This window comes from Hemicordylus capensis, chromosome 6, assembly GCF_027244095.1.
Source record: "Hemicordylus capensis ecotype Gifberg chromosome 6, rHemCap1.1.pri, whole genome shotgun sequence".
Lineage (NCBI taxonomy): Eukaryota > Metazoa > Chordata > Lepidosauria > Squamata > Cordylidae > Hemicordylus > Hemicordylus capensis.
In genome coordinates, this window is record NC_069662.1 from 109,231,977 (window position 1) to 109,259,430 (window position 27,454).

The window sequence follows — 27,454 nt, forward strand, 5'->3', positions numbered from 1 at the left end:
TCTACTTGACAACATAATGCCCATAGTTTAATCCTTTAAAACATGTAAAATCAGATTTAAAAAATTATTTAGTTTATACAGTACATTTTCATTATTTCTCAGCAATGTCCCATCTACAGTACTTAGAAGTCTGGCATGAAATATTTCTTGGTATTTAACAAGTGTATAACCAGTGACATGGTAAAGCAAGGACCTTACAATAAATGGCTTCTTAGGATAAAAGCACTGAGGACTGGCTCTAGTATTACTCCTTGCAGCACAGGAACCATGGCAGTGTTGCTCCTTCCCATGCTGTCAGGTGACATAAGAAGCCCAGAATATACAGAATGGCCCGCACTGAAGTTCCCCTCTGCATCTGAGCTAATCTAGTTAATCTAGCTAATCGAGCTAATCTAGATGGATCCTGCCATGGGAAAGCTGCTTAACGGGATCTTCCCATTACCCCACCAGTGAAGGATGGAGAGGCACTACAGCAACTCTGATTTAGCCAGTGTAACTGGAGTTCTGAGCCTTAGAGATTGCAACACAGGACATATTCTAAAATTTAAGTTGATCTTGGTTCTAGAAATTTGTAAAAGAAAAAAAAAAGAATAGAATAACAGTTCCTTGTTCCAATAATATTGGAAATATTATTTCCAAAAAAAATAAATAAATTATGGAAATAAAGTTCCTCTGCTATGTACAGGAAGATTTTATTTAAAATGAAATTCCATGGATGGATATATCTTTCAGAATAATTTTCTACCTATATGCAACCTAATTTCAAACAAACAAACAAAAAAGCAATGCCTTCCAAAGTACTTGTTATACATTCCTAGTGGCATAATAGTAAACGTTAAGACATTTACGGAGGCATAAAGAAAGCTTTTTTCTTCGTACTTTAAGCAATGGATGCAAAATGGCTTATAGGATGAAAAACTCTATAATCAAAATACAAAAATATGTTGCATATAGGTATGTTAGCAGCAAATGAGCAATTTATGTCATCTGAAATAGGACAGGGGGCTTTCCCCCACAGTATAAGAATAGTGGTGATGTAATATCCCTTCTGTCAGAATGCTGTTGTTTTTAAGCTGCACCTTTCCCATTGAATTAGACTGCTAAATTTTGAAATAGAGCCTCTGAAAATTAAAAAGCAATCATAAAAAATGCTCCAAGTTTTATTCCATAAAATATCTCCAAATCAATCTTACAGGTAGCAAAACACTAATTGATTTAGTGTAATACCAGGTTTAAGCAACATCTATCCAATCCATGATGTCATCATTCTCTGGAGTTGCAAAACTGCACCTTTAGTAATACACAGAGAAGCAGACCTCAGATAAAATATCAAAGATTGTAAGGTGGGGAATCATCCTAAAGGAGACTGTTAATTTTTCCTTTCATTCTACAAAACAGTTTTATTAACATTCTGGGTTAATTTAAGTACAATTGCATTGTGTGCTTTCACCTCTTGATATTATAGGAAAATATTGTTTTGAGATAGAGCATATCAGGCTAAAAAGCACATCCTTATTTAGGGAAATTTGTCACTGGCATTAAAAAAAAAAGAGCAGCAAATGTATACAAAAATAGACCTGGTATCAGACAACCTAGTACACTTTGTGGTGTACACCAAAGAGGTTTAAAAATCTTTTAAATCTCTAACATTAACAAACCATAATTGAAATAAAACACAAGCATCAGAGACAATGACAGTGTCTCACATCTTTGTATCCCAATTTCATTTTAGCATTCAAGCAGCATATCAGTGTAGTGTAATATTGTCACGGAACACATAAAAAGATGCAATAATAATATAATATCCTTATAAGGCTATTATAAGGATATCCTTATACCATGCATAAGGTGAACCCCTTATTCATGGGGGTTCCATTCCAGCAGATTACTGCAAGTAATGAAACCACAGCTAACAGAGCATTGCGTTAATGGCATCTTGGGGTTAGGTTCCTGAAGGCTGGGAAACTGCATAAAAGTGAGCAAAAATGGGGCAGGTGAAGTGAAGTGCCCTACCATGCTCTGCGGCCTCCAACTATCCAGCAATGTCCCCTCAAAAGTCCAAATGCTTCCATTATTCCCCACTTTTACATGGAAAGAAATGTGTGGTTTTTTAAAAAGTGAGCCACAAAATGGCTCCCTTTTACAAAATGGGAGCTGGAAATGTCCTTTGAGGTCATTTCTGTCCGTCTTAAACCACAGATATGTGAAAATTAATCATATGATTTCTGCATATGCCAAGGCTGGGTGTCAATTATCCAACCGCAGATATCGAATCCACAGATAATGAAGTTTGCCTGTATTTGTTTTACAGTTTTCTTGAAAATTTTCACCATTCTCCATTAAAATTACATAGATACTATTAGTTATCTGAAAGTTTCTTCTCAGATGTACCTCAAAGTGTCCAGCAACCCCCTAGTAACACTCTAAGCATGCATTAGCACATAAGGGTCTTAGTTGCAATGAATTTTTTTTAAAGGCAGCAGTCCCATGTAGTACCTCCCATCCTTCCTTTCAAAAGTTTGATTTGATTGCATTTTTGGTGCTGCACTTCTTAAGTTAATATATACACCACAATAATATTAACCTGGAATTCTCCAAAACATTACAAACTCTCAAGACAACTGGTTCAGCAGTACACAACCAAAAGCACTGATTTGGTAGCTTCAGTGGGTCACCTTCTTTTGTTTGGTTAAATTCTTCACAGTTGAAAATATTGTGAAGAAATTAGCACTTAGCAATAGCAATAGCACTTACATTTATATACCGCTCTATAGCCGAAGCTCTCTAAGCGGTTTACAATGATGTAGCATATTGCCCCCAACATTCTGGGTACTCATTTTACCGACCTCGGAAGGATGGAAGGCTGAGTCAACCTTGAGCCCCTGGTCAGGATCGAACTTGTAACCTTCTGGTTACAGGGCTGCAGTTTTACCACTGCGCCACCAGGGGCTGCAGTTTTACCACTGCGCCACCAGGGGCAATTATACGCATATTGTTTATTTAGAACTATTTATATACATACACGGAGATATGTACATACATATTTTATGAAGCCATGAACAGCCCAGCAACTCTCTTCATATTATACACACACACACACACACACACACACACACACACAGAGTAAGGGTGTGCTTGTGCTAGAGCAACCAAAATGGTATACACTATGACATTCCATGAAAATGCCTAAAACAAGACTAGTGAAACCATGAGCAGATTTTTGTGTTTCCTAAGCAAAATGTTATGTGTCACTTGATAAGGGGATAAACCAAATAAATCCTGTCTTCTTGGCCCTGTCACTGTAGTGTCATTCATCCAAAGTTCAGTTTTCTACATATATCCATTGTGCATTCTTTTTATAACAGAGGAAGTTACTGGCCTTTGTTGTTGTAGGGGCAAAATTCCTAACAGTCTATATCCATAAGATTTAGTATAACCTCTTCAGCTTTAGTGCAAGTGGAGCCGTTTGAGAAAAATCTAGAAGAAAGCTGTGGCCAAGTTGTCCTGTGTGGAAAAATGTTCAATCTGAAGCATTAATGCATGACAACAGAACATCTACCCATCACACAGTCAGCAAGTTCTTCTCTACAAGAGGTACGTACAACATAAACAAACATTTTAGCACAAAATACACACAGTTAATTAACATGAAGCAAGTCCATCATATAAATAAAAAGAGGTAAAAGCCTATGGGTGAACTTTAAAGGCTAGAAGTTCTTCAGAGTGCATGTTGTTTAAGGAACGCAAATCAGGCAGTTTCAAAAGTAGTTTTGTAAATATAGAGGCTTCATTTGGATGATTTTTTGTGATTAAGGTCCTGAGTGCACGGATTAGTGTTTCTTGCAGTGCTTCAACAGAGTTGACATTTTCAATACCTGATCGTTCTAAGGAATAAGAAAAACACTAGATGTGAGTGAAACTATTTTGATTTGCAGCTTAACAGTGTGCTAAATAGATAATATCAAAGTCAACAATGAATTCTGGGAACTCCCCATTACATACATGGCAGTGCCCCCTTATTTGTCTATGGTACAATTTCATTTGTTACTGCACAAACTAGCACCATAAAAATAAGCAGATTGTCATAGTTTTAACCATCTGACATACAAAGCTACATTATTACATTTTCTACTGAATTATATATTACTAGGAAAACATGAATACATGCATGTCTGTACAGGAAGTTTGTAGCTTTTCATTGAACAGATTTGTAAGAAGTAATCTTAATTGCCAGGAGTTCTAGAAACCCCAGTAAATCTCTTCAGTGCTAGATTTAATTTTGAAAGAGAGAGAAAAAATGAGGAGACAGGTTTTTATATATAGAGTGATATGGTATTGAATAACTTTTGTTTCCTTACCAGCAGAAACAAGGACCACTGCTGTGAACAAGCTCATTTCTTCATCACTAAGGTTGAGGGCATTTAACTTCTCACTAAACTCAAACATGGAGTTGAGCAGATCACCTGCACCCATTGAATGCAGATCATCCAAACTGTATTTCTTTCCACTAAGAAAAGTGACAGTACGATCCTTTGCATTGAATAAAGATGCAAACCGTACCATTAAAACCTGGTCAAAAGAAAAGAGCAGTTAAAAACAAGTCACCTAGGTAGTTATAAAAATTATTTATTTTGGATATTTACATCCCGTGCTATCAAAACATGTCACAAGGCAGCCAAAAATATGATAATAAAATATCATGTCAATATGAACAATGAAACAACACAACTAGGGAGAAAATAAATATTTAACTCAACACACTGATAATGTTGAGTTTTACAAGCTTGATGTATTTGTTTGACAAGTAGGTTTTGATACAATTACTCAGGGCAAGAGAGGACATGCTATCTTTCTTTGGATACGTAAACCAATGAAGTCATTTGGATCCATCAAGGGTGATCTACACACGGAAACATTATTCCAGCTTCATGGATCTTCCCTGCAGAAATGATTGCATAGTACACAGGCTTCCTCATATGCAAGACCATCTCTACTGTGGGACTAGTGGTTATATTTAAATTATTGGTTTGTTTGTAAGGCATCCTACACAGCTTTCTAAATCAACTAGGCTATACACAGATGAAGAGATGCCCCCAAGTACTGTTTAAACCAGGGCTGCACAACTTGGGCAGTCCAGCTATTGTTGGACTACTACTCCTATCATCAACAGCAGCAGTGGCCAATAGTCAGGAATGGTAGGAGTTGTAGTCCAACAACCACTAGACGGCTAAAGTTGTGCAACTCTGGTGTAGACAATATGAACTCATCTAGAGAACACTTCAGATAACAACACACTATGGTTCAGATGAAGTATACAGAAATTATTGTATAGGAGATTATTCAAAATAAATAAACGAGACACAAGAAGCATTTCTTTCTGCTTCTATATAGCCTATCTGTTTCTGTATATCCAGGTTCTGGATGTGGTAATTAGTTACAAAATTGCACGCCTTCCAAAACATATTTCACTCTTTCTGATTTGGGATACAGGTGTATGTAGTAGGAAAAGAGAAAGAGCAACAGATTTTTCTGCATCACAAAGAAATGTTCACTAACAGATCAGATTTTACTTAGCAGTACAAAAGTTCTGGAATTCATTATATAGAGGAACTGCCATCTTACTCTGCTGCAGCCAGAGATCTGTGGCACTCTAAAGAGTAAATGTATTGCAATGTGATATGTCACAGTATGCCAGTTGTTACCTATAATTACATTTATATCTCACCTTTCTTCCATGTCAGAAGTCAAGGTGGTATACATGGGATTTATAGGTAGCCTGTTTTAGAGGCTTTGACCAGAGCTGCTTCACTTTAGCAAGGTAGCTGCATCATGTATTCTAAGACTGTGCCTTACTAAGTTTGCCAATGCATGAATTAGGCAGTGCACATAGTGTGTCTGTTTATATACACACACCCATCCAGTTTCTATGGATTGAGATGTGTAGGGGGAGGGCAGACCTGACACACTTTCCCACATCCAAGGTCATGGTATGTTGGCATCCTGTAGGAATAAGAGGAAGGCTGAACAGACTTTCTGGGTCAAAGTACAAGTGAGAGTAGTGAGTTTGTGTGCAATTATTTTCTCTCTATGCAACTGCCAAGTCAACAAAATGGATACAATGAACTTTATCAATTTTAATTCACTAACCGCCACCTTCACCCTTCCCTTTGTAACCTTCTGTGCCCCATCAAAATCTGCTCCAACAATACTGTATCTTACACAAACCACACACTTGCAATGTATTCACTAAGACACACCTCAAAGGTTCCAGCCTTTAGAAGGTTTACTTGGTCATGTTGGGAAAGGTCGCGGAAGCCTGGAACACGTTTGGCAAACTCCACCACTTCCTTCACAGCAGAGGTAAAGCTCATGGAAAATTCTTCCCAGACTTCATGGCCAGACTTATTTGGGTCCACAAAAGGAGTCTTGTTCATTGGGCAAACCTAGATATTAACACACACAGAGTCTCAACATTCTATTCCAAATAACCAGCCAGGTAGTTCCATCATTTCAAAAGTGTTGGCAACAGAACAAATTATGACATGAATAATTGTTCATAAACAAACATATTTGGAGACACTGGCAAGCATCAGACAAGTCTTTCAGTTGCAGAAGTGTGTCCCGCTCATGCAGGGGGAGAGGGATGCAAGGGGAAAGGGGTGACCCCCATCCTGTTACCCACAAAAATCGTTCCTGAGACTTCCAAAGCAGACTTTGACAAAGCACTGTGTGTATGTGCGTTGGTGGCAAAGAGGGAAGGAATCAGTGCCTGTTCCCCTTACAAGAGTGAACGTACTTCTGTGAATGACTGGTTTGGATGCTACCCTGTGTCACAAAATGTTAGATTCTAATTCATATGCTTCCTAGTAAATAATACCCTGTAGTGAAATATCTTACATGGGGAGTCCAAGTTAACTCCCCAAATTTCTTCCTGAGTCATTTCACACGTTATATTTTCATATTTGTAAATGCACTCTTAGGAAAAGAGAGCCAGCGTGGTGTAGTGGTTAGAGTGCTGGACTAGGACCAGGGCAGGGAGACCCGAGTTCAAATCCCCATTCAGCCATGAGACTTGCTGGGTGACTCTGGGCCAGTCACTTCTCTCTCAGCCTAACCTACTTCACAGGGTTGTTGTGAGGAGAAACTTAAGTATGTAGTACACCGCTCTAGGCTCCTTGGAGGAAGAGTGGGATATAAATGTAATAAAATAATAATTAAATAATAAAATTATTATTATTATTATTATTATTATTATTTTGGTCTTTTTCTGCCACAGCCTTTCAATTTCAATTTGTAGATCTTTGTATTTGGTTATTTTTTCTATTTCTTTTTCTTCTATTCTGCTATCCACTGGTATTGCTATCCCAGTGGTAATTGGCGCCCTGGGTGCAGTTCCAAAAGACCTTGAAGAGCACCTCAACACCATAGGGGTCACAGAAATCACCATCAGCCAATTACAAAAAGCAGCTTTACTGGGAACAGCCTATATTCTGCGACGATATCTATAACAATTGACAATAAAATTCAGCCATCCCAGGTCCTTGGGAAGGACTCAATGTCTGGATAAAACAAACCAGTCAATAACACCTGTCTGACTGTTTAAACATAATAATAATAATAATAATAATAATAATAATAATGATAATAATAATAATGATGATGATAATAATAATAATAAAAGAATCGTATATTTTGTAATTCTGGAATCGCTATGCCAGTGGATTTTTGGAGGGAGAAAGGTCACAATATATGTCAGGTAGCAAAGAATGGCTAGACATTTGTGAAAAAGTGATGTTTTGATGTGGCCCTCAATATAATGATTAATTGTTCCCAATTCATCTTAGCACCAAGGGCATGTTTATACAAGGCTTAAACTAACTGGTAATGCAAATATAGAACTTGAATATGCTACAACATATATTTTATTTCTCTTCTGCTTTCTAGTCCACATTAACAATACGTGTCACATAAACAGCATGAGAGGCTCAAGGGTGCCTTTAACCCTCACAAGTGAAAATGCCTTGTTTTCCATTGAAATATAGCTGCTCATGATTTATTGACACTCATTTTCTAGCAATTCACACTTCATTAGATGCTAGTTAAAGTCTATTCCTAAGGGGTTCCATCTGACTGAATTCCATGCAGATGTTTTTTGATTTTTTTTAATAAACGCACACGAAAGGTGTAGCATTTTAGGGCTGCTGCAAACAATTGTTCCTCTACACTTTCATAATTATCCATGAAGTGCAAAAAAAAGCAAAAAAAAAAAAAAAAGCACATCAGTTCTGAAGTGCAATAGAAATTACTTGGTTGCAAGTATGTAGCTCAGGAAACTAATGTGTACAACAGCTTTCCAAATGATATAATATCCCAAACTGTACAATAATGAACACCCATCCAACCACACTTCCGAAGTGACAGTGCTGAGTTCTTACACAGCAATTATTTTATGGATGAGGAAGATCGCAGAAGGTGCTTTGATCATTATGTACATCCATATGTAATCTCTAACCACCTAAGAAACAAATGTTGAGCTACAAGGCTTTGGCTTACTAACTTTATATTCCCTTTAGTGGGGGAAAGCTCTGCATATCTAGGGATGCTGGATAATATACTGTCACAGTTGATATGAACTTGTTTACAATAATGTTCATTGCATCCTGTACTGAGAGCTATTGGGGAGTGACAAACTGAATGAGGAGTGTCCCCGTGTGAGTGACATATGAATGAACAGTCAGAATCAGAATGAATTATATTTTGTCCCTTAGCGGCCCATATGGGCAAGCATTAAATGAGCCACGGGTGTGGCTGGCTCCTACTCTCCTCTACTCACCCCATCTGCCTTGTTCTGCTTTGTCTCACCTGCTGCTGTGTTAACCCCAAGCATGCAGGCTGGCCATTCACCCAGTTAACCAACACCTGGGGTCAACACGGGGTGGGGGGCAAGGCAGAACAAGGCAGCCTGAATGGGAAAGGAGTGTGGGAAAAAGCTGCACCTGCAGTTTGTTTACTGTCCCCGGCCACCTGTGGGCCACTACGGCTTCTGTCCTAACAGTTTTGGAGAATCAGATTAATAAAACATAAAGAGGCTATTCACAAGGTGGGAGAAAGTTGGACTAGCAGAGGTTAGCCTGATTTTCTCCCATCATGAGAACCACCGGGCTCGGCTACGTTTTTGGCCAACATGAGGAGCCACAGCATGTGGCAAGGCTCCTCATGAGGAGACCCCCGGAGGGGAGGCAAAAAGCTGCCTCCCGGCTCAGGGGTCTCTTCCAGCATGCCCTGTGCACTCGCGCAGGGTATGCTGGAGCTTCCGGGGGCCGCGTGGCCCCAATCCTCCCAGCTCCCGCCGGCTCTGTAACAGAGCCAGCAGTCGTGTGGGTGGCCAGTTTGGCTGCCCGGAGCAGACTGCCTGCTCGTGTGCGGAGAGAGCGGGCTAAGTCCACTCTCCCCACTAACCCTCCCAAGGTGGGTCTCCTTGAGCGTGAGACCTGCCTCAAAGTGAAGCTAAATCATACGAGTGAATATTTAGTAATCATATGAGAGACATATGAGGTATCACCTAGTTACACACATTTTATTAGAAATATTGCCAAAAATATCCACCACTATGAACCATTTTCCAATTCTGACTAATGCATACATTTTTGCTTGGAAAGAGGTTCTTTGGCACCAGGCAATACCTACCAATTTATTTATTCCAAAGCCCAATACTCTCTCTTTATTACTTCTCTGTCATTAAGTCTAGTGTACTACTATTTCATTTAATAAACAATCACAGTACCAGATGCATTCTGCCTCCAGTGCTGCGGAAGTAGGCATTCCTAGTCTCATTTGGAGGAAAGCTATTTTCAGGCATCCTACTGCAACCTTTTAGAGTGAAGCCATTTGTAAAGTTCATAGAGTGACTGCTTGTGAAGCAAAGGTCATGTCCATGTGGATAATGCATACTGTTTTGTCCTTTAAACTGTCCATTGAAATGTTGCTCATTTGCACCATAGTGGGTGCTGCTTAACCTACCCACATCAGGCTCACTACTAGAATTATACTGAGCAATGTATTTTAGAAATCTCTCCCCATTTCGAGGTTGCACAACAGTGGAAAGATTTGCTGGTTGTTCCTGGTTGTACATAAAGGTATCCTTATGGGCACTGGTCACTTCTTCCTTAACCATCACTTCAATCACTTCTTCCTTAACAATGTCAGAGGGAGGAGGGGGAGGAGAAGAGGGGATGTTGGTATTTTCTTGCTTTTCTTGCAATTTAGAGTTCAGCTCTTCCTGAGGCAGTAGGATCACTGGTTCTTTGCTATCTTTTAATACTTCGCTGGGCAAGTGATCACTGAACTGAGTGTTCATCATGGTCTTCATAGCACTTTGCATTTCAATCAGCATCCTCTGCTTTTCACGTTTAGGAATCCGGCCAAATCGAACAGCTAGCAAAGAACAACAAAAGAATAGATGCGGTCATGCCAAATCCTAGCAAAATACATCTTTATGGATAAACAAACAAGCTTATCAAATAAACCAGGGAATATGTTTTGGACAGCAAATATGTAAATGAAGGCCAGGAGCCAAAGTAATGTGAAATATCTTCTCACAGCCCAGGGAGTGGGATGCTTTGGTTGTGTTTTCAAGCATCAGCCCTTTCTGCCCCAAGCCACAAAATAGACTACTTTTGAAACTAAGTGTAATCTAAAGATCAATCTGTGGCATAGAATGGGGTGGGGTCATTTGTGCAAAGGCGGGGAAATCTACAGGTTTGAGCAACCTAGGCAAGAATTAGCAGAGTTGGCAGTCCAGGATTTACTACCACTTCCTTTCTCCCCACCCCTCTATCAATCTCTACCCCTCACACCAGTGTGTGTGTGTTCAGGTTTTAGAGCAAAGATGTTCCTATTATTTCCCTACTCCCACAAAAAGTGGCAAGAATGCAAAGCAGGAAGCACTTTCTGTGTGTGGTTGCAGAGGACGGTGGCAAGGAGAGGTATGATCACAGTGGAAGTGAGAACAGCATCAGCAAAACTGACACCGACCATTTTGACACCTTTAAGGCAGATACTAGGCATGGGAATAGGGAGGAGGGGGGAGAGGGTTTGTGTCACTGCTCATTACAGGAACATACCATCTCTCGACATCCCAACTGACAAACATTTTTTGAATCGGCATTGCTGGCACCTGTTTCTATTCATTCTCATTATAGAGCAGTTGTTATTCTTCAGGCACTTCTTGTATTGGATATTTTGCTGAATGCTCCTTCTGAAAAAACCCTGGAAGAGTAAACAGTTCTGTGTTTCAAGCTTCCATACTATTTTTATTTCTGCTTTTATCATTATGCTTACTGTTTTAATTATTGTGTTAATATTTTAATGATTTAACACGAAGTGGTTGTGTTGTAAACGTGCTTTTTTTGTTACCTCCTCAAATACTGTTGAGAGACAATTGTTACATAAATAAATATGTAAAATCTCCTTTTGCAACTTGCATTTGAAAACATCCAAATTTATAAGTCTTATATCATCTGACTGTGATATTGATTGATATAGATATAAATATAGATATGTTCATCGTACTCCTCCTCCTCCTACAATATAAAACTCAAACAACAGCCCACAAGGCAAGAGTAAAAAATGCCAGTTAGTATCCCAAAATCACCACTTCCAACAAACCTCATTGGTAAATACACTTTAAGAAATTCACCTCCAACTTTATTGATTATTCAGAAAGGTAGAAACACAAGAGTAATGGGACTTGTTTAAGAGAACCTGTATGCCTTTTAAAAAATGTTTGGGTTACAGCTTTAGTGGTGTAATACAAATTTACTTTCTTCCAACATTCTCATCGCTTATTATTATTTATCTCTGAATTTCTATGGAACTGCTCGAATGACAATGATGTTCAAAGATAATATACTTTACCTTGCAGCCCTCACAGGCATGGACCCCATAGTGGAATCCTGAAGCAACATCTCCACAGACTTTACACAGCAGGACCATGCCACTGAATTCTATAAGTAGGAAAAGAGGCATGAAAACCCAGTAGAATTATTGGGAAAGAAGACAGCTACATCTTAATTAAATTAATAAAATTTAATTGGAAGTAAATTCAATAGAATCTTTATTTAAAAGAGGGCACAAAAATTTGATTCAAACTGCCTTACCACTAACGTAACGCATATATGCACCTCAAATCCCCAATTAAGAAAAAAAGACCCTTTTGCAAAAGCACAAAATGGAAGGACTGCTAGACGTAAGATTTATATGCAGATGCACACTCTTCCAATATGTTTGACTAAAATGCAGTTGACATCCACACAGCTCCAAAATGTATGCATACAGATGCATATTTTGAGTGCCTTAAAATTAACGCGGGAATAAAAATCTATTTACTAGCATTTTGAAGGACAATATGTTAACCTCAAAGAACAACATTGCACTCCACCTATTTCCAGGAAGTAAAACTGCTGGTTTATTGTACATTTTATATGTCCCCTAACTTAACATATTTAGAGTAAGTCCCATTGAATTCAATGGGACTTATTTCTGATAAAATAGGATAGAATGGTGCTGTTCATCTTCAATCAAAATGCTGTGAGCATGGCTGGTTTCCACTGCCACCTATAATAATCAAAGAAGCACAGGCACAAGAGGTTCCATAGAACAACCAAGTGGCTCAAATATATTCAATGCTTTTGGCTAATAAGGTCATGCACAATTCTGAAGCAAGCCTGTCTTCAGATTTGTTTATTGGCTCATGCATTTCGGATTGTGTTAATTTCCACTTCCCCTCCCCAGATCATTAAAGAACTTTTTGCTGCTTCTGACCCTCTCTCAGGCCAATCAGTATTTCAGAAATATTTCCATAATCTTGGAGTGTAATATTGAACTTAATGCCACATTTAGAGTGGGCAAGCCTTTGTTCTTCCACCTGTTCAGACAAATAAACCAAATGCCCCTCTGACACAGGGACATCGAGTCAGGCTTCAACAGTGACAGAAAGGAAGCACCTCTGGCAGCAAGTGTACATATCACATGTAGGTTTCCTTGAGTTTAGAGCAATGTTGCCTTGGCTAATGGCACCCCGGCACCCCAGAACAAACACTTTACAAAGCCTGTGTGGTCTGTGTCTGTTGCCATCATAGAAAAGCTTCCTCCCTACCACAACACCCAGCAAGACTGGGACAACAGTTAATTTACTGTACCTAAATTGCAATCCATATTTTTCTGCTTTCAGCCTGCCCAATGACTGGCTGAGACCTTTATGTTTATGATCACAAAAGTAGCTAGTAACTAATACTTGCTGCATTAACACATAAGCGCTTATAATGGCATACCAACAGATTCATCTGCTCTGTGTCCCAGACCATTATAATGTTAGCAATGTAATGCATTGACTTGCTGCCAACACACTAGCACAAATGGTTAAGAATCATGTACCAAGTGAAGATCTGGAATGCTGTTCCTATGAAATAACTTTATTAGCTGGAAGTTATTTGAAATCTTCATACTGGGGGGAACTAATAATATCAAAACACACAAACACAGAAAGAAAAATACCAAAGACTAAAAAAAATTAGCTGCAAATATGTTTGATGTTGACTTTATAATTAATGGAAAGATTGTTATTTTGAGTTGTGTAGGAAGCAGATTTCGAGTAGAAGAAAATTCCGGAATTGTGAGGACTAGCAATTCAGACAATTCCAACAATTGTGAGGACGAGCAATCATTTAGGCACTAAGCAAAGCAAAGCAAAATGATTTTTAGTTTTTCAAATTAACCTCTGGAAAAAGTCAAATATGCAAAAATGATTAACAATAATCAAAATTATATGAAGTTAGTTAAAGGACAGATATATGTATAGTCTAAATCAGAACTGCACAACCTCAGCCCTCCAGTTGTTTTTGGACTACAACTCCCATTATCCCCAGCCACTGTGGTCAATAGTCAGGGATTATGGGACTTGTAGTCCAACATCTGCAGGAGGGCCGAAGTTGGGCAGCCCTGGTCTAAAGAGAGCAGACCTGTGTTTATTAAAGTTCTTTAAATGCTTGAAAGTAATACTTTTCATGTCCTGTTACTTCTGAAGGCAGTGCAATGAAATTTAAGGTTAATATCTTAAATGCTTATTTCACATTTACAGAGCATAAATGCATACACGTATAAATCTTATGTCTAAGGATCACTGCTGAATTTTCATCACACATTGCAATCATGTAACTTATATATGTGACATAAAGCCTTAGAGCAGGGATGCACAACTTGGGCTTTTGATGGACTATTACTGCCATCAACCCCAGCCATAAAAAGCATATACACAGGGAAATTTGGGTGCTGTTACTGATAAGACTATGGAATTGTGGAAGATGCATTAAAGAAATATTTTGAAGCAGTCTTGTTAAAGATTGTTAAAAAACTTCAAATTAGTTTTTTAAAAACAAACCTTTTGGACTTGTTCTCCTTTAAAAAAGTGATATCCCGTTCCCAACCTGAAAGGGAAGCTCTATCAAGAGCAGCTTTGGGTCACTGCTAGAGGATTCTGAAATCTCAAACCTAAACAATCAGTGTGAGTTACACTTAATTTTGTAATCCTGAGTACCCACTACTAAAGGTCTATAATATTTTTTAAAAACTTATTTCCAGTTCTGTATTTAGCTTCCAATGTACAAGGACAAGATGTCAAGTTGTCTAAAACATCCTCTACACTACTGGAAATATTTATGGCCTCAGATGGGGAAGACTGCTTTATCATTTGAAGAATAGGTCTGGGGGTTCTTTTGTGATCAGGTCTTGACTTTAAACTTACTTGTGGACCACAGGACAACATGGCCTGTTGGCACCACTTTGCATTGTGAGGCAGCAGCTCCAGTTTGCCAGAGGTTGAATACCAGAGCTACAGTCTATCTAGAAGGAAGGAAGCCAGAGGTTAAGTACTGAAGTAAACAATAGGCTGTATGCAGAGGTTGCCCTCAGGCCTCAGGTGATATACATCATACGTATTTGGCATGAGTATACTAAGGTTCAATTCAGATGCAGTGCTTTCCAGTTATGGTTCGGAGTTCCAGAATGTACTACAGCTACATTCCTCCCCTCTCCTGTCAATCTGATTCCAGATTTTCCCTCTCTTCCATAGTTTGCTATAGCCATAGTTTGCCATTACTTCTGAATTGGGACTGTAGTTAGCATTAACTAGGATTTCCTCAAATTTTGATTCAAACTCTGGTTAACACTATCCATAATTGGCCATGATGTGAACACAACAGCAAACCAGGGTTGTAGCAAAGAAAGAAAGAAAGAATCCACACATGCGAGAAGGGCGGGGGGAGAGGAAGCCTGTAGGAAACTTGGAAACATGACAACTGAATGAAGCATAAGTGAAGGGGAAACTACTACCAAAGCATACATACTTGTAACTCCACTATTGCCCTTGGTTGATCCAGTAACGCTTGACTGGATTGTTTTAATGCAATCATCCAGCCGGTCACTCTTTGGTGCTCCTTCAGAGCCTTCTCTGCTCTTGGTGTTACAGCTGCCCTCTGAAGAGGAACTGTTTGGTGATGGTGGTAAAGGAGAAGAGGACGACTGGAAACTGTTCTCTGAGCCCTCACTGTGGCACGAGGCAGGGCTAGATGCTGAACTTGAAGAGCTGATGTAAGCAATCACACCACCTATGGAAGAAAGAAAGCATTAATACTTCTCTCTCTCTCTCCCCACCCCCTAGTTTCAAATGCCTTTCTGGTTTTCAGAATCTAGTGTATGTTCTGCACCATCTGCTTGTACCCTTCAACCACACCTTCTAAAACAAGGTACAGTTTACGAAGTCAACTCAAAGAGGACAGGATTGGAAAGCAAACATTTCAGCATAGATAGCTTGTTTCTGAAGTTCTGGAAGAAAAGAAATCAGTGGATGGACCCAAAACAATGGCTTTATTAAGACATAACAGGAATTAATACTTTCTCACTACACGAATGAGCCCCTCTGTAATCCATGGATAGTGTTCCCTCTAACAGGGATTCCCAGATGTTGCTGACTACAACTCCCAGAATCCCCAGATGCCATGGATTTTGCATGGGAATTATAGGAGTTGTAGTCAACAACATCTGGGAATCCCTGTTAGAGGGAACACTGCATGAGTCTACATTCTTCAACTCTGCTCTTTCCCATCTGAGAGGAGTTTGGTCCTGGCTTGCTCACCTTATCTGTGGTTAGAAGGAAACCAAAGTTCCTTGAATTTGTACACAACATGGAACTCTGATTAATGTAAAAGTGAGATTAAAAGATTTCTGTATCTTCCACTTGTGTATAAAGAGCAGGAGATGGAAACTGAAATCATATGATTGTGTAGCATGCAGACGCTGTTCATGTAGCAGGAAGCCAGAGTTTTCTACTAAATCTGAACCAGGACACTGTAACATGTTTTTATTTTCCTCCTCATTCCTTTTGAATCAGTTCTGCTAGACTATGGCTGCACAACTTTGGCCCACCAGCTGTTGGACTACAACTCCCATCATCCCCAGCCATAGTGATCAACAGATTGAATGATGGGAGTTGTAGTCCAACAGCTGGAGAATCAAAGTTGTGCATCCCTGTGAATAAAAGCCATTTAAAAAAAAATGTAAACCGCTTTGAGTGCATTGGCAAAAAGGTGGGATCAGTCTAATAAGACTTGGCAGCATTTTCTAAAAGAACTTAGCACTTCATTTACATCCCCTGTTATTTCTCCACAGAAAGGGTGACAAGATCTCCAAACACTCCCATCAAGACAGCTTGGAATCTTGAACAAAAGGATTCTCAGCACCTGCTTAGCTGTGACAGCATTATGTGGCATCAGACCATTATCTGGAAACCAAAGTGGCTCTGGGCCAGTCATGTATCTCTCAGCCTAACTTACCTCTCAGGGTTGCTGTGAGAATAAAAATAACCATGTACACTGCTCTGAGCTCCTCGGAGGAAGAGCGGGATATAAGTGTAAACAAATAATAATAATAAAAGTTTAAAAGTTCAAGTACAGCAGAAGAGGAGAAGGAGGAGTTACAGTTTTGAAAGTGTATAGAAGTAGTACTGGAAGGACTGAAAGAGTTTTAGGTTGAAGTACAGAAAGGGAACAGAAAAGCAGTGGAAGTGATAGGCACCCACACAAGATGAAGAAATAAGGTTAGGGACAATCTAAAGATTGCAACTGCCACAATTTAATATTTGCAAACTGAAAAATAACTGCAGTGTTTCTATGTATGAATTTGTGGATGAATAGGGCCTAGACCTCTTGGGTTTTGTTTTGTTGTAAATAAGCCCTTGTAAACAAATTGTATTATTACTGCATTTATATTCCTAAAACCTCATCATTATTTTCATTATTAAAGATAGTGATTATAAAATGCTTGCAAAGTCCATGTGTTAAGAGAAAAGCTGGCAGGGTCAAAAGTTCATGGTTTCTGCTCAAGCAAGATCTTTGGGTTAAGGATGATACAATGTAGTGAGTTAATTTTGGAGGGAAAAGGAGCTTTGATTTAATTGGTTGCATTTTGTAAAATGGAGGGAACTTAAGTTGTACTGATTGAGTTGTTTAAAAATGGTCAGAGAAAAAAATGTGTATATATAGAAGGCTGCTTTAGCAGAAAGAGACTGAAGACACCAATTGAAGAGTGAAGAAGTTGAATTTTGGAAGTCAGAGTTGAAGAGTCTTGGAAGAAGTCAGAAGTGTGCAGTTAGAGATCAGAAGTCAGAAAGCTGAAGGAACTGAGAGTCCAGTCCATGTGGAGGAGTTGAGGCCAGTCAAAGCTGAAAAATTGCTAGCCCAGGCTGGAGAGAATGATCAGTCCTGTGACTGTAGCAAAAGCTGAAATCACAGAAGAACTCGGCTAGTTTGAACCCCAGGCCTGTACTATGACCAGGACAAGAGAAGGAACAAGCCAGAACTGCTCAATGTGTTCATCAAAAACTCTAAGAAGCTCTTTTCACAATCGGTGAGAAGAGCTTCTCAATGGTCTGCGGGAAGAGTAGGTTTGCCTGACCCTCCCTGCAGACAAGCACTCACCTGTCACTGGGCGGGCGGATCAGCTGCCCAGAAGAAAGGCGGCTCTCCTGTGGGCCGCCTGTGCCTCACTGTGCCTGGGCGCTCCGGGGGTCGAGTGCAGGGAAGCGCCACCATGTGGCACCCCACCCACATAGCCCCAATAATGCACTGCACAAGTGCACAGTGCATTACTGGGAGCCCTCCCCCCAGTGTGTCCCCATGATGAACCTTGATTAAGCAGCAGGCTACTTAAAAGGGCCTGCTGCTGCTGCTGCTGCTGGGAGCCACATGGCTCCCGGTGGTTCTCACACATTCCCTTAGCCTAGTTTATGCTGCACATGTGAATAGCCTCTATGTCAGGCAGGGTGGATTTGATTTAAATCAAACTGATTTAAATCACGATTTAAATCACTAGCAGGGTGGATAAAAATCAAAAAAATCCGATTTAAATCAAAAAAATCCGATTTTTTAAATTTAAATCCGATTTTTTTGATTTTTATCCACCCTGCTAGTGATTTAAATCGTGATTTAAATCGTGATTTAAATCAGTTTGATTTAAATCAAATCCACCCTGATGTCAGGGCTCAGTAAGAGTTAGGTTAGTAGATGTGTTTTTGATCACATTTTATTTAATCCTTGTGCTCTTTTGGTTAATGGTGTTTTGAATGGAATTCCAACAACTAGTTTGATGAAGGTGTTGAGAACATGTTTTTCAAGACCTGTAGTACAATCGCCTGGGTTTCCTAGGGAAAGGGAATGATTGTTAAAACTGTTTACATATATGTTGCAGATCAGAGCTGCACAACTTCAGCCCACCACCTGTTCAACAACTCCCAGCATCCCCAGCCATAGTGGCCAATAATCTCAGGGTTGATAGGAACTGTAGTCCAGCACCTGCGGGGGGGGGGGGGGGGCTGAAGTTGTGCAGCCCTGCTGTAGATACACCCTAAGGGTAAATTTTTCACAAGCACATAAACAACTTAGGCTGCAATTCTCATAACTTAGTATGAAGTAGTCCTATGGCCATCAATGGGACAACTGCAGAGCAAGTGATTTGATAATTGTGTCTCTAGGTATCTGCATCCCTCTAGTTTTTCAGCAGGATACAGCTTCCCAAGTAACTTAAGTGCTTTTGAAACTTTTTACCTGATATTCCACCTTGCAAAACAGAATGAATGCTCTAGCCTTGAGAGCTGCATCTTCATTCACACACGTAATTGAGACAGTTTGCAAGCTGAGCAAGATTCCCTTTTCCAGGCAATATGATAGATGAATCATTAGTTGTGTTCATTAGGGATCACAACTTCTAGAACAAAATGAAAACTTTAAAAAGCACTTCTGTCAACAATCAACTTGCTTCTCATTTCAAAAGACATCATGAGCCTCTTCTCACGAGCAGCGAGGACTAGATGGTGGGTTATTTTGGTCTATGACCGTAAATAAACATGACATTGACATTGACTAGATGGTGGGCTGCGGAGAAGGCTGGTTAAACATACCTTCCCTGCAGATGAGCAGTTCTTCCTCCTTGGGCTGGCGGATCGCCCCGTCCTGGAGTTCCAATAATGCAACACACATGTGCATTATCGTTGGGGGGGGTGTGTGTGCGGCGGGAGGGGTAAGAGCACCCTCCCCCGTCCTTAAAGATATCCCCCCAACCCTTGAACTGGCAGAACCACCAGACATTCAAACCATTTTGGAGGCCTGTAAATGGCCTCCAAAGCGGTTTGTGCACATCCCTACTCCCGTAGCCCAGTTTTGCATGGGCATGTGAATAGCGTCCATGTTTCATAAGTCACCCCAAAGCATTTAAAGTTAAATATTAAAAGAAATGTTTTATTGAATTTCAATTTCCTTTTGCATCCCACCACCACTGATCTACATTCTGTACTACAAATGTAGAACAGCCATTTTGTTTCTTCTCAATAATAGGAAAGAATGAATTAAATATATTACACACATTAAAAATGGCAAAAACCCACAAATGACATTTCCCCCATGGTTTTAGAATATGTTGCTTAAGTCTTAGATCAAAATGCTTTATTTTAATGGTACCTTATGTGAAGGATAATACTTGGATAATACTTGGGAAATGTCCTAAATTACTGAGAGTTGACATTAAATAGTTCTTAGAACACTGAGTGATTCTATGTCACTGTATGCTTTCCAATAGTTCACTCAAGAAGACAGATACTAAGAACTGGAGCATAATCAGGCCCAAACCACTAGCCTGGAGGTTGCTTTTAAAAATCCCTCTATGGGGCAAGCGTACAGATTGCGCCAATTTACTTTACATCACTGCAGTCCTTTGTGGGGCACTTGCAGTGGCACAAAGAAAATCCAGCCAATTCCCATAACAAGCTACAACATAGGCACGAGAAGCTTACCATTTGGTGATAAGCCAGCACACAGCTTTTATTACATGTGAATGAGCCCTAAAGCTGCAGTCCTAAACATACTTTTGAAATAACGAAGATTGCCTTTTGTACAAGCTTGTTTAAGACTGCATGTAACTAAATTTCATCTTTAAAGCTCTAGTGACCCCACTCGATTCAGATTTTAATGGCACTCAGCAGCAGTTTCGGGGGAAAGAATAAGTACGATATATTCTGAGAAAAGTCCTGATGTATACATAAGCTGTTAAATAACTGGCACTTTAGAACAGAGAGAGATACAAGCGTTTTTTTTCTCCAAGGGGCACTTGCACAGCCTTGCCTCCTGCAGAGTTACCAAGACAAGGGGGGAAAGTGGGGCTAGGGAAGAGGAGAGAAAATACTATTAGATGTGGAACCAGGGCTGGCTCCTGGTTCCACCCAAGCACATTCTTCCTCGGCCCTCATATCTGGCTGTTCCTGCCATGTTGCCTCTTCTCTTTGCTGCTGGGTTGGTGATGAGGGAGAGTGCTGATGTGCCTGGCAGTAGCCACCAAGAGAAGGACAAAATATTTCTGCCCAGAATTGAGCTGGCTAGAGTGGTGCTGCCAGGTGCAGCCAAGGTTAATGAGTGAGGAAGGGACAGTTCAAGAGCTATTATTCCCCCAAATTCACCACCTCAAATGATTCACTTCACCCTGCTTCGTGGTAGGCTGGCTCTGTTTGTTTAGTTGGAAGTAAGTTCAAACTGAATTCAAAGGGACTGATTCTCAAATAAACATGTATAAGACAGGAGCCTAGATTGCCTGCTGACACTGTAAGCAACTTTTCCAGTATTCTTAAGATCCTCTCAGTGGGGGAACCACTTCAAGTGACTACTTTAACAAAACCCTTTACAAAGGACAATTTATAAATCTCTGGAACACAATGTCGACCTGTTCACTAATACAGCATTTATTCAAGACCACATTTTTACCATGAAAAATCCCTATTTCATAGTAATCCCATTAGTTCCAGTGAAAGACATGGGAATAAGTGAAGTCAAACAACAATAAAAATAAAACCACAGGTTTTTATGAACAGAATAGCGGAGGCAAAGTGGAGAGTGAGAATGCAGACATGCCAGTATAGTACTGTTTGCTAATGAAGCTTTTGCATGATGTTGCATTTTTTAAAATGACCATCTCCAATAAAATGGAAAGACTAGGGAGAAAATCAAATAAGTTATCTCTGCTAACTTGGCAAAGATGCACCTTTTAATGTGGCAATTATCTTTATTTAGCAGGGGGACAGTAACTGGCCCTATCCACCCCCAGCACAGTATCCCCCAGTGGCTGTTGCTGGTATCTATCTCATCTTTCTTTTTAGATTGTGAGCCCTTTGGGGACAGGGACCCATCTTATTTATTTATTATTTCTCTGTGTAAACTGCCCTGAGCCATTTTTGGAAGGACGGTATAGAAACTGAATGAATAAATAAGGATATTTAAAAACCCAATGTATTTTGCACAGTTCTCTGCTTTCCAATGGAGGAGTATTCCTACCCCCTTCTTTTGTAAACATAAAGCTAACTTTACACGCAACCATACAATTAACATATGGAATTTGCTGAGATGGCTACTGGCTTTGAAAGGATTTGTGACTATTGGCTTTCAGTATATAGGTTACGTGTTTTAAAAGGATTACACAATTTCATGGAGAATAGGTCTATCAACTGCTATTAGCTTAAATCTCTAAACTGAATCTTCATATTCAGTGACAGTAAACTGGGGAGGGTACTTTTTGTCTTGTGGGTGGGCTTTCCAGAAGGATCTGTCTAATCACTGTTGAAAACAAGATGTTTTGATCCAGTAGGATTCTATGTTCTTATGTGCACTTTTCTATTATACTTTTATCACTATGTTATCCTGTTTCCCCAAAAGTAAGACCTACCCCGAAAGTAAGACCTAGCAGTAATTTCTGATGTACCGCTAATTGCCCTAGTGCATTTTTTGGGGCTAAAATTATTATAAGACACTGTCTTATTTTCGGGGAAACACGGTATATCTAAGATATAAAAATATATTTCATAACATAAATGTAATTTATAATTAAAGATTATCTATCCTTACTGAATTCCCACAGAACTCTTTCACCAAATGTCTTCGTGTAGCTCAACTTAAATCTGTTTCACAAAGTGGTTATGTAATCATCCCCAGACTGCTGTGTGCTCTTAAACTTGCTGGTGCAGTCAAATTTACATTAGGATTTGCAGTCAAATTTACATTAGGATTTGGATCAAGGTGGAGTTTGGGAATTCCCACCCCTCTTCAGACACTGGATTGGCTAGATAAACAGCCAATCCCTCCTCGATCTTGAACTCTTTCATAAATAATAAAATAATTCTAATCCTCACAGTTTCGGGCAGAGCGGAACGTCAACTGTTATGTAACACTTCTCTGGCATCTGTACGTGTTGTACCACCTGACTTGACTACATCTATTCCGTGAGATCAATCATCAGATAAGATTGTTCTGCACCCTCCTTCGACCTGTTACATTTCGCGTGTCATAACTGTCTGTACATGTGAGAAATTGCCTTTGATGTCTCCCAGTCACATGGGCAAGCACACACACATACACGAGTACCAAACGCTACAGCCAGCTAAACCACCAGGAGATTTTTTCGACCATCAACGTGAGAAGATCTGTTGTGGAGCCAGAGGAGGAGATCCTAGGCAGACTAAGGCGTCTCTAAGGCTACTGAAATCAATGAGGTTGGGCACATTAAACTCTTTATAACTGCTGGAATTATATAGCAACGTACATATATTTACTTGGGGGTAAACTCCACTAAACACATTGGCTGACATGAGAAAAGTTACTCAGAGTAAACCCATTGAAATTAAAAGAATGTAGGCATGCCTAAACTTGTCATTTTGAATTCAGTGCGACTACTTGGAGCAATTCTCATGTCAGCTTCCGAGTAAAGCATCAGTCTAGGCTAAAATGGACAGTAATCACTGAAAAGCGGCTGCCAACAGTGTCAGCCAAGGTCTCATTTAGATGGCTCCGTCCCTTCGCACTCTTTCTTCTTCTTCTTGTACCTCACGCTGCATTTCAAAATACAACACAACCTCCGCACTTCCCTCCTCTGCAATCTGAACCGTGAGCCCGCCCTCTTAGCATATTTTCTGCTGCAATTAAAGGAGATTAAAACAGACTTTTACCAGCCGTGAGGGGCAGCACCTTAGTCTAACGTCAGTTGCTGGAGGAAAGAACAGTGACAATGCCCCCGAACCACCACCAAACTTAGGAAAATTTTTGGTTGTTGTTCGATTCGAAATGCGTTCGATTTATCTTTGTACATCATCTTAAAAGTGTAATTCTCTGTCTGCAGTTTGCACACATTTTCTCAGTGCTTGGTAAGACCACATCTTGAGACGTTTCCCGACTGCACCTTTTTCTTTCGTTTTCACTGTGCTTCTGGCTATTTAAATATAGGTGCTTTTAAAAAGGCTGCGGTCTGTGTGTGTTTCCCTTCCTTTAAGCGGAAGAACTCCGCCCCTCAGCCTCGAATGCCCCGGCCAGCATTCCAATTCTTAACCACGCCCCCTCCCAAACGGAAGCAGAGCCTCATTCCATTTGCAGGGAATCTCCTCGAGCGCGGAACCTTTCAATCAGAAAGGCCGTGATTAGTCCCTTTCTCTCAACGGGGGCGGAGGGGGGGAGGGAACCAAAAAAACCCCAATGCCAGGCGGGGCTATACAGCTCCGCCACCTTCGCGATTCTGCTGCCTCCGCCTCCACGTGTCCCTTCCCCGTCACCCCGTGGATATAGGTCACCAAAACAAGGGCCTCCAGCCGGCTGCACGTGTCAGTACACGCGGTCGCCTAGCGAAGCCGCCGCGGCCCTATTATGCAATCCCCGACGTCACAGCCACGCAGAGCCAATGAGCGCGCACGCAGCGCCAAACGTAAACACAGGGCGCACATGGCTTGGCCGGCGAGTCCATGTGAGATCCAGGGCAGGGACCAGCCAGAGTGAAAATGGGCACATGCGGTGGCGGCGCTGGTTGGGGCGAGGAGGAAAAAGAGAGCTTAGCAGAAGCAGCCCTGGAACCCCAAGACGCCGGACAGCCTTGGAGCTGCCCTGAACATCGCAGCCCCCTTGTGCCCAGCAAAGCTGTGCAGGATCACAATCAGAGACTGCTCCGCTCCAAACAAGGACATCCTCTTTTACCAGTTTTCCATGTCCTGGCAAAGGCGTGTCAGTTCTGAAGCCGTGGACAGCCGGACAGTCAACTTCAGCCCCCACAGACCCTAAGGTCATAATCTTCCACCACCATCACACACAGCCACATACTCTGAGTGGAGTTATTCCTGGAAACAACGCCCCGACCCTGACCCCGACAACACGTATATAATACGATGAAAATCTCTAGGACTGCTTTTCAATAGTCTCTGAAGAATAATTACGCCGATTCCCGGAGACTCCAGGTGAATCCTGGAGGAGTGCAGCCCTAGCACGACTTCACACCCCCAACCCAAAGCCAGCAATTACCTGGCACACTCACTGGCCACTTTGACTAGCCCTTTCCCTCCTTGTAGGGAAGGGAAGCCAGACTTAGTTTTGTACTGCATTGTACAGCTTTGGGAGCAGCAGAGCTGTACTAGACTGCAATCAGGGGCATCCACTGTGCAGCTTATTTATTTACATGTATATCTGGCTCTTCCTCCAAGGAGCCTGGAGCGGGGCCCATGGTTATGTTTATCCTCACAACCACCTTGTGAGGTAGGTTAGGTTGGGAGAGAAGTGACTGGCCCAGGGTCACCCCGTGAGTTTCATGTCTGCATGGGGATTTGAACTCAGATCTTCCCATCCTTGTCCAACAAGCTAACCACTGCACCGTGCTGGCTCACATCCGAGGTCAAGGTACTGTCGTCATAAGGGACAACTTTTTGAAACAAGGGAGGAGAGATTGTTTTAAAAATACAATCTCCCCCGCCCCTTCAGCTCTCTGTAATACTCATCGTATGGTTACACTGCAGAGCTCACCCCATTTTCTTTCTTTCTTTTTAAAAAAGCATTCTCCACTTACCCGCATTGAGCTCCATGCTTTCCTCTTCTTTCCCAAGGAGCAGACACCAAGGGAGGGTGGGGAAAAGAACGAGGAGGCAGGAAATAATCTGCTGCGGGTGCCCCCTCCGAGCTGCTTTAAGGAAGCAACGGCGGGGTTTCTTCTGACAGCCTTCAAGGGCTCCTGCGCCTCCCGTATCTGCCAGTCTGTGGAAAGAGAGCCACTGCGGCAGCTGGGCTCAGAGGGGAGGTGCGGGGAAGCGCCTCCTGCCCGCCTTCCGCCTGCCCTGTGCGTGGATGTGCCTCGTGTGTGAGGCGGGCGGAGGCGAAACAGCAGCCACCGAGCCTTCCTGGGGAGGTTTCTTGCTGAGCTGGCTGCTGTCAGGGCTGCTGCTGCTGGTGCTGCTCCTCCCTCTACAACCGAGGAGAGACACCGGGAGTGCGGCACTGACCATGTGACTCACCTCTCCGCCTCCCTTTCCCTACCTGCTGCGCCCCGCCAGCTCGCCCCGCCCCGCCCCGTCTCCCCTCCTGCCGGCGGCTGCTGCTGCACCGCTTTCACCCAGTGACACAGTTTCCTGTCCCTCAGGGAGGCGGGGGTAGGAAGGACCGAGCTGCCCTCACGCGGAAGGGCGCATGGACAGCCACAGACGGACACGTGTCTCAGGGCGCAGCGCAGTCACGCAGGAAGGAAGGGTTCCTCCAAAACACCTCCTCATGGCATTCTCTACGAGGCCAGGCCGGAGAAGCAGGTTTTGGGGTGGGTTGGCCCGCTTTCAAAACATTTGCATTCCGAAATCACATCCTCGTGCTCCGCAAGGAATTTGGCATAAAGACCGAATCCTTAAATGGGGATGTCACACCTCCCCAATCGTATTACTAATCTGCACTAGTAGCTATTTTAAGTTGCCACCTTCTTCTGACAGGCAGGGTTTCAACCTATGACTGAAGCTAATTTTGGAGATTTCCCTCTCTCAAGATACTTCCTAATAATTTTCACAATATCAAGTCTTTAATATCTCCAGGAAGGATTGCTTTCAATACTGATGCCAGTTCCTAGAGACTCCAGGTAGGACTGGCAACTCTATTCAGGACTTTAGCACATACCTTACAGGTATGGAAGTGAAGTTTCCTCTCTCATTGTCTTTCCATTCCCTCACCAGCCAACATCTACACAATGTCTTGCAAAAAAACCCACAAAAAAACCCTGCAAAAACAAACCAAAAAATCAAAGTCTTGGGGGGGGTGTGCTTTTGGAATAGTCATGTGCACGGACCGGTTCGGAGGCCATTCTAAAGGCCTCCAGACCGGTCCGGACACGGGGTGGTTTTGGTTCGGGTGGGGGGTTCCACAGGAGTACGGGGGGGGCTTTACTCACCCTCCCAAGAACGACGCCGTATTTATGTGAGTAAGCGGGCGGCATGCCTCCCTGCCGCCCGCTTCATTCCCCCTCTCGGCGTTCCCTCCGTTCAAATTCTAAATCGGGCGGCAGGGTATCTCCCAGTCCCTGCCGCCCTCTTTAATGCCCCCGCTCGGCTGGCGGCCGCCCCATTCAAGCCTTCAAGACCCCTGCCAGGCCAGCCCGGCCCGGCCCGGCCCGGCCCTTCCCTTCCCTTCCCTTCGCAAGGGGGACGAGCGGCAGAACTCCCTGCCTTCCCCCTTGCCGGCTGCGCTGCAAATGGCTTCTAAGAAGCCTTTTGCGCGCATGCGCGAAAAAGAAGCCTTTTGCGCGCATGCGCGCAAAAGGCTTCTTAGAAGCCATTTGCAGCGCAGCCGGCAAGGGGGAAGGCAGGGAGTTCTGCCGCTCGTCCCCCTTGCGAAGGGAAGGGAAGGGAAGGGAAGGGCCGGGCTGGGCCGGGCCGGGCCGGGCCGGCCTGGCAGGGGTCTTGAAGGCTTGAATGGGGCGGCCGCCAGCCGAGCGGGGGCATTAAAGAGGGCGGCAGGGACTGGGAGATACCCTGCCGCCCGATTCAGAATTTGAACGGAGGGAACGCCGAGAGGGGGAATGAAGCGGGCGG

The 27,454-nt window shown here is 42.0% G+C and overlaps 1 protein-coding gene across 2 annotated transcripts; it reads right to left on the bottom strand.

Annotated features, from left to right (window-relative positions):
• NR1D2 (nuclear receptor subfamily 1 group D member 2) lies at positions 1 to 25,929 on the bottom strand. 2 transcript variants are annotated; one of them, XM_053263891.1, is made up of 8 exons: positions 25,459 to 25,929; positions 15,402 to 15,662; positions 11,917 to 12,005; positions 11,124 to 11,268; positions 9,785 to 10,434; positions 6,258 to 6,443; positions 4,359 to 4,569; positions 1 to 3,884 (listed from the first exon to the last, which is right to left on the bottom strand). In XM_053263891.1, exons 1-8 carry the CDS (start codon positions 25,472 to 25,474, stop codon positions 3,688 to 3,690), a joined length of 1,755 nt encoding a protein of 584 aa, XP_053119866.1. In that variant the 5' UTR covers positions 25,475 to 25,929; the 3' UTR covers positions 1 to 3,687. The 2 variants fall into 2 exon arrangements, with proteins under 2 accessions (XP_053119866.1, XP_053119867.1); XM_053263892.1 differs by lacking the exon at positions 25,459 to 25,929 and adding an exon at positions 14,801 to 14,898 and having other exon boundaries at positions 15,402 to 15,536.
• Between the last annotated feature and the right edge of the window lie 1,525 nt (positions 25,930 to 27,454).

Coding starts and splice junctions, on each gene's coding strand:
- NR1D2 (XM_053263891.1), bottom strand. Junction 11,269..11,916: donor ATGCCTGTGAGGGCTGCAAG/GTAAAGTATATT, acceptor TTACTCTTCCAG/GGTTTTTTCAGAAGGAGCAT. Junction 4,570..6,257: donor TAAAGGCTGGAACCTTTGAG/GTGTGTCTTAGT, acceptor TCTTTTGACCAG/GTTTTAATGGTACGGTTTGC.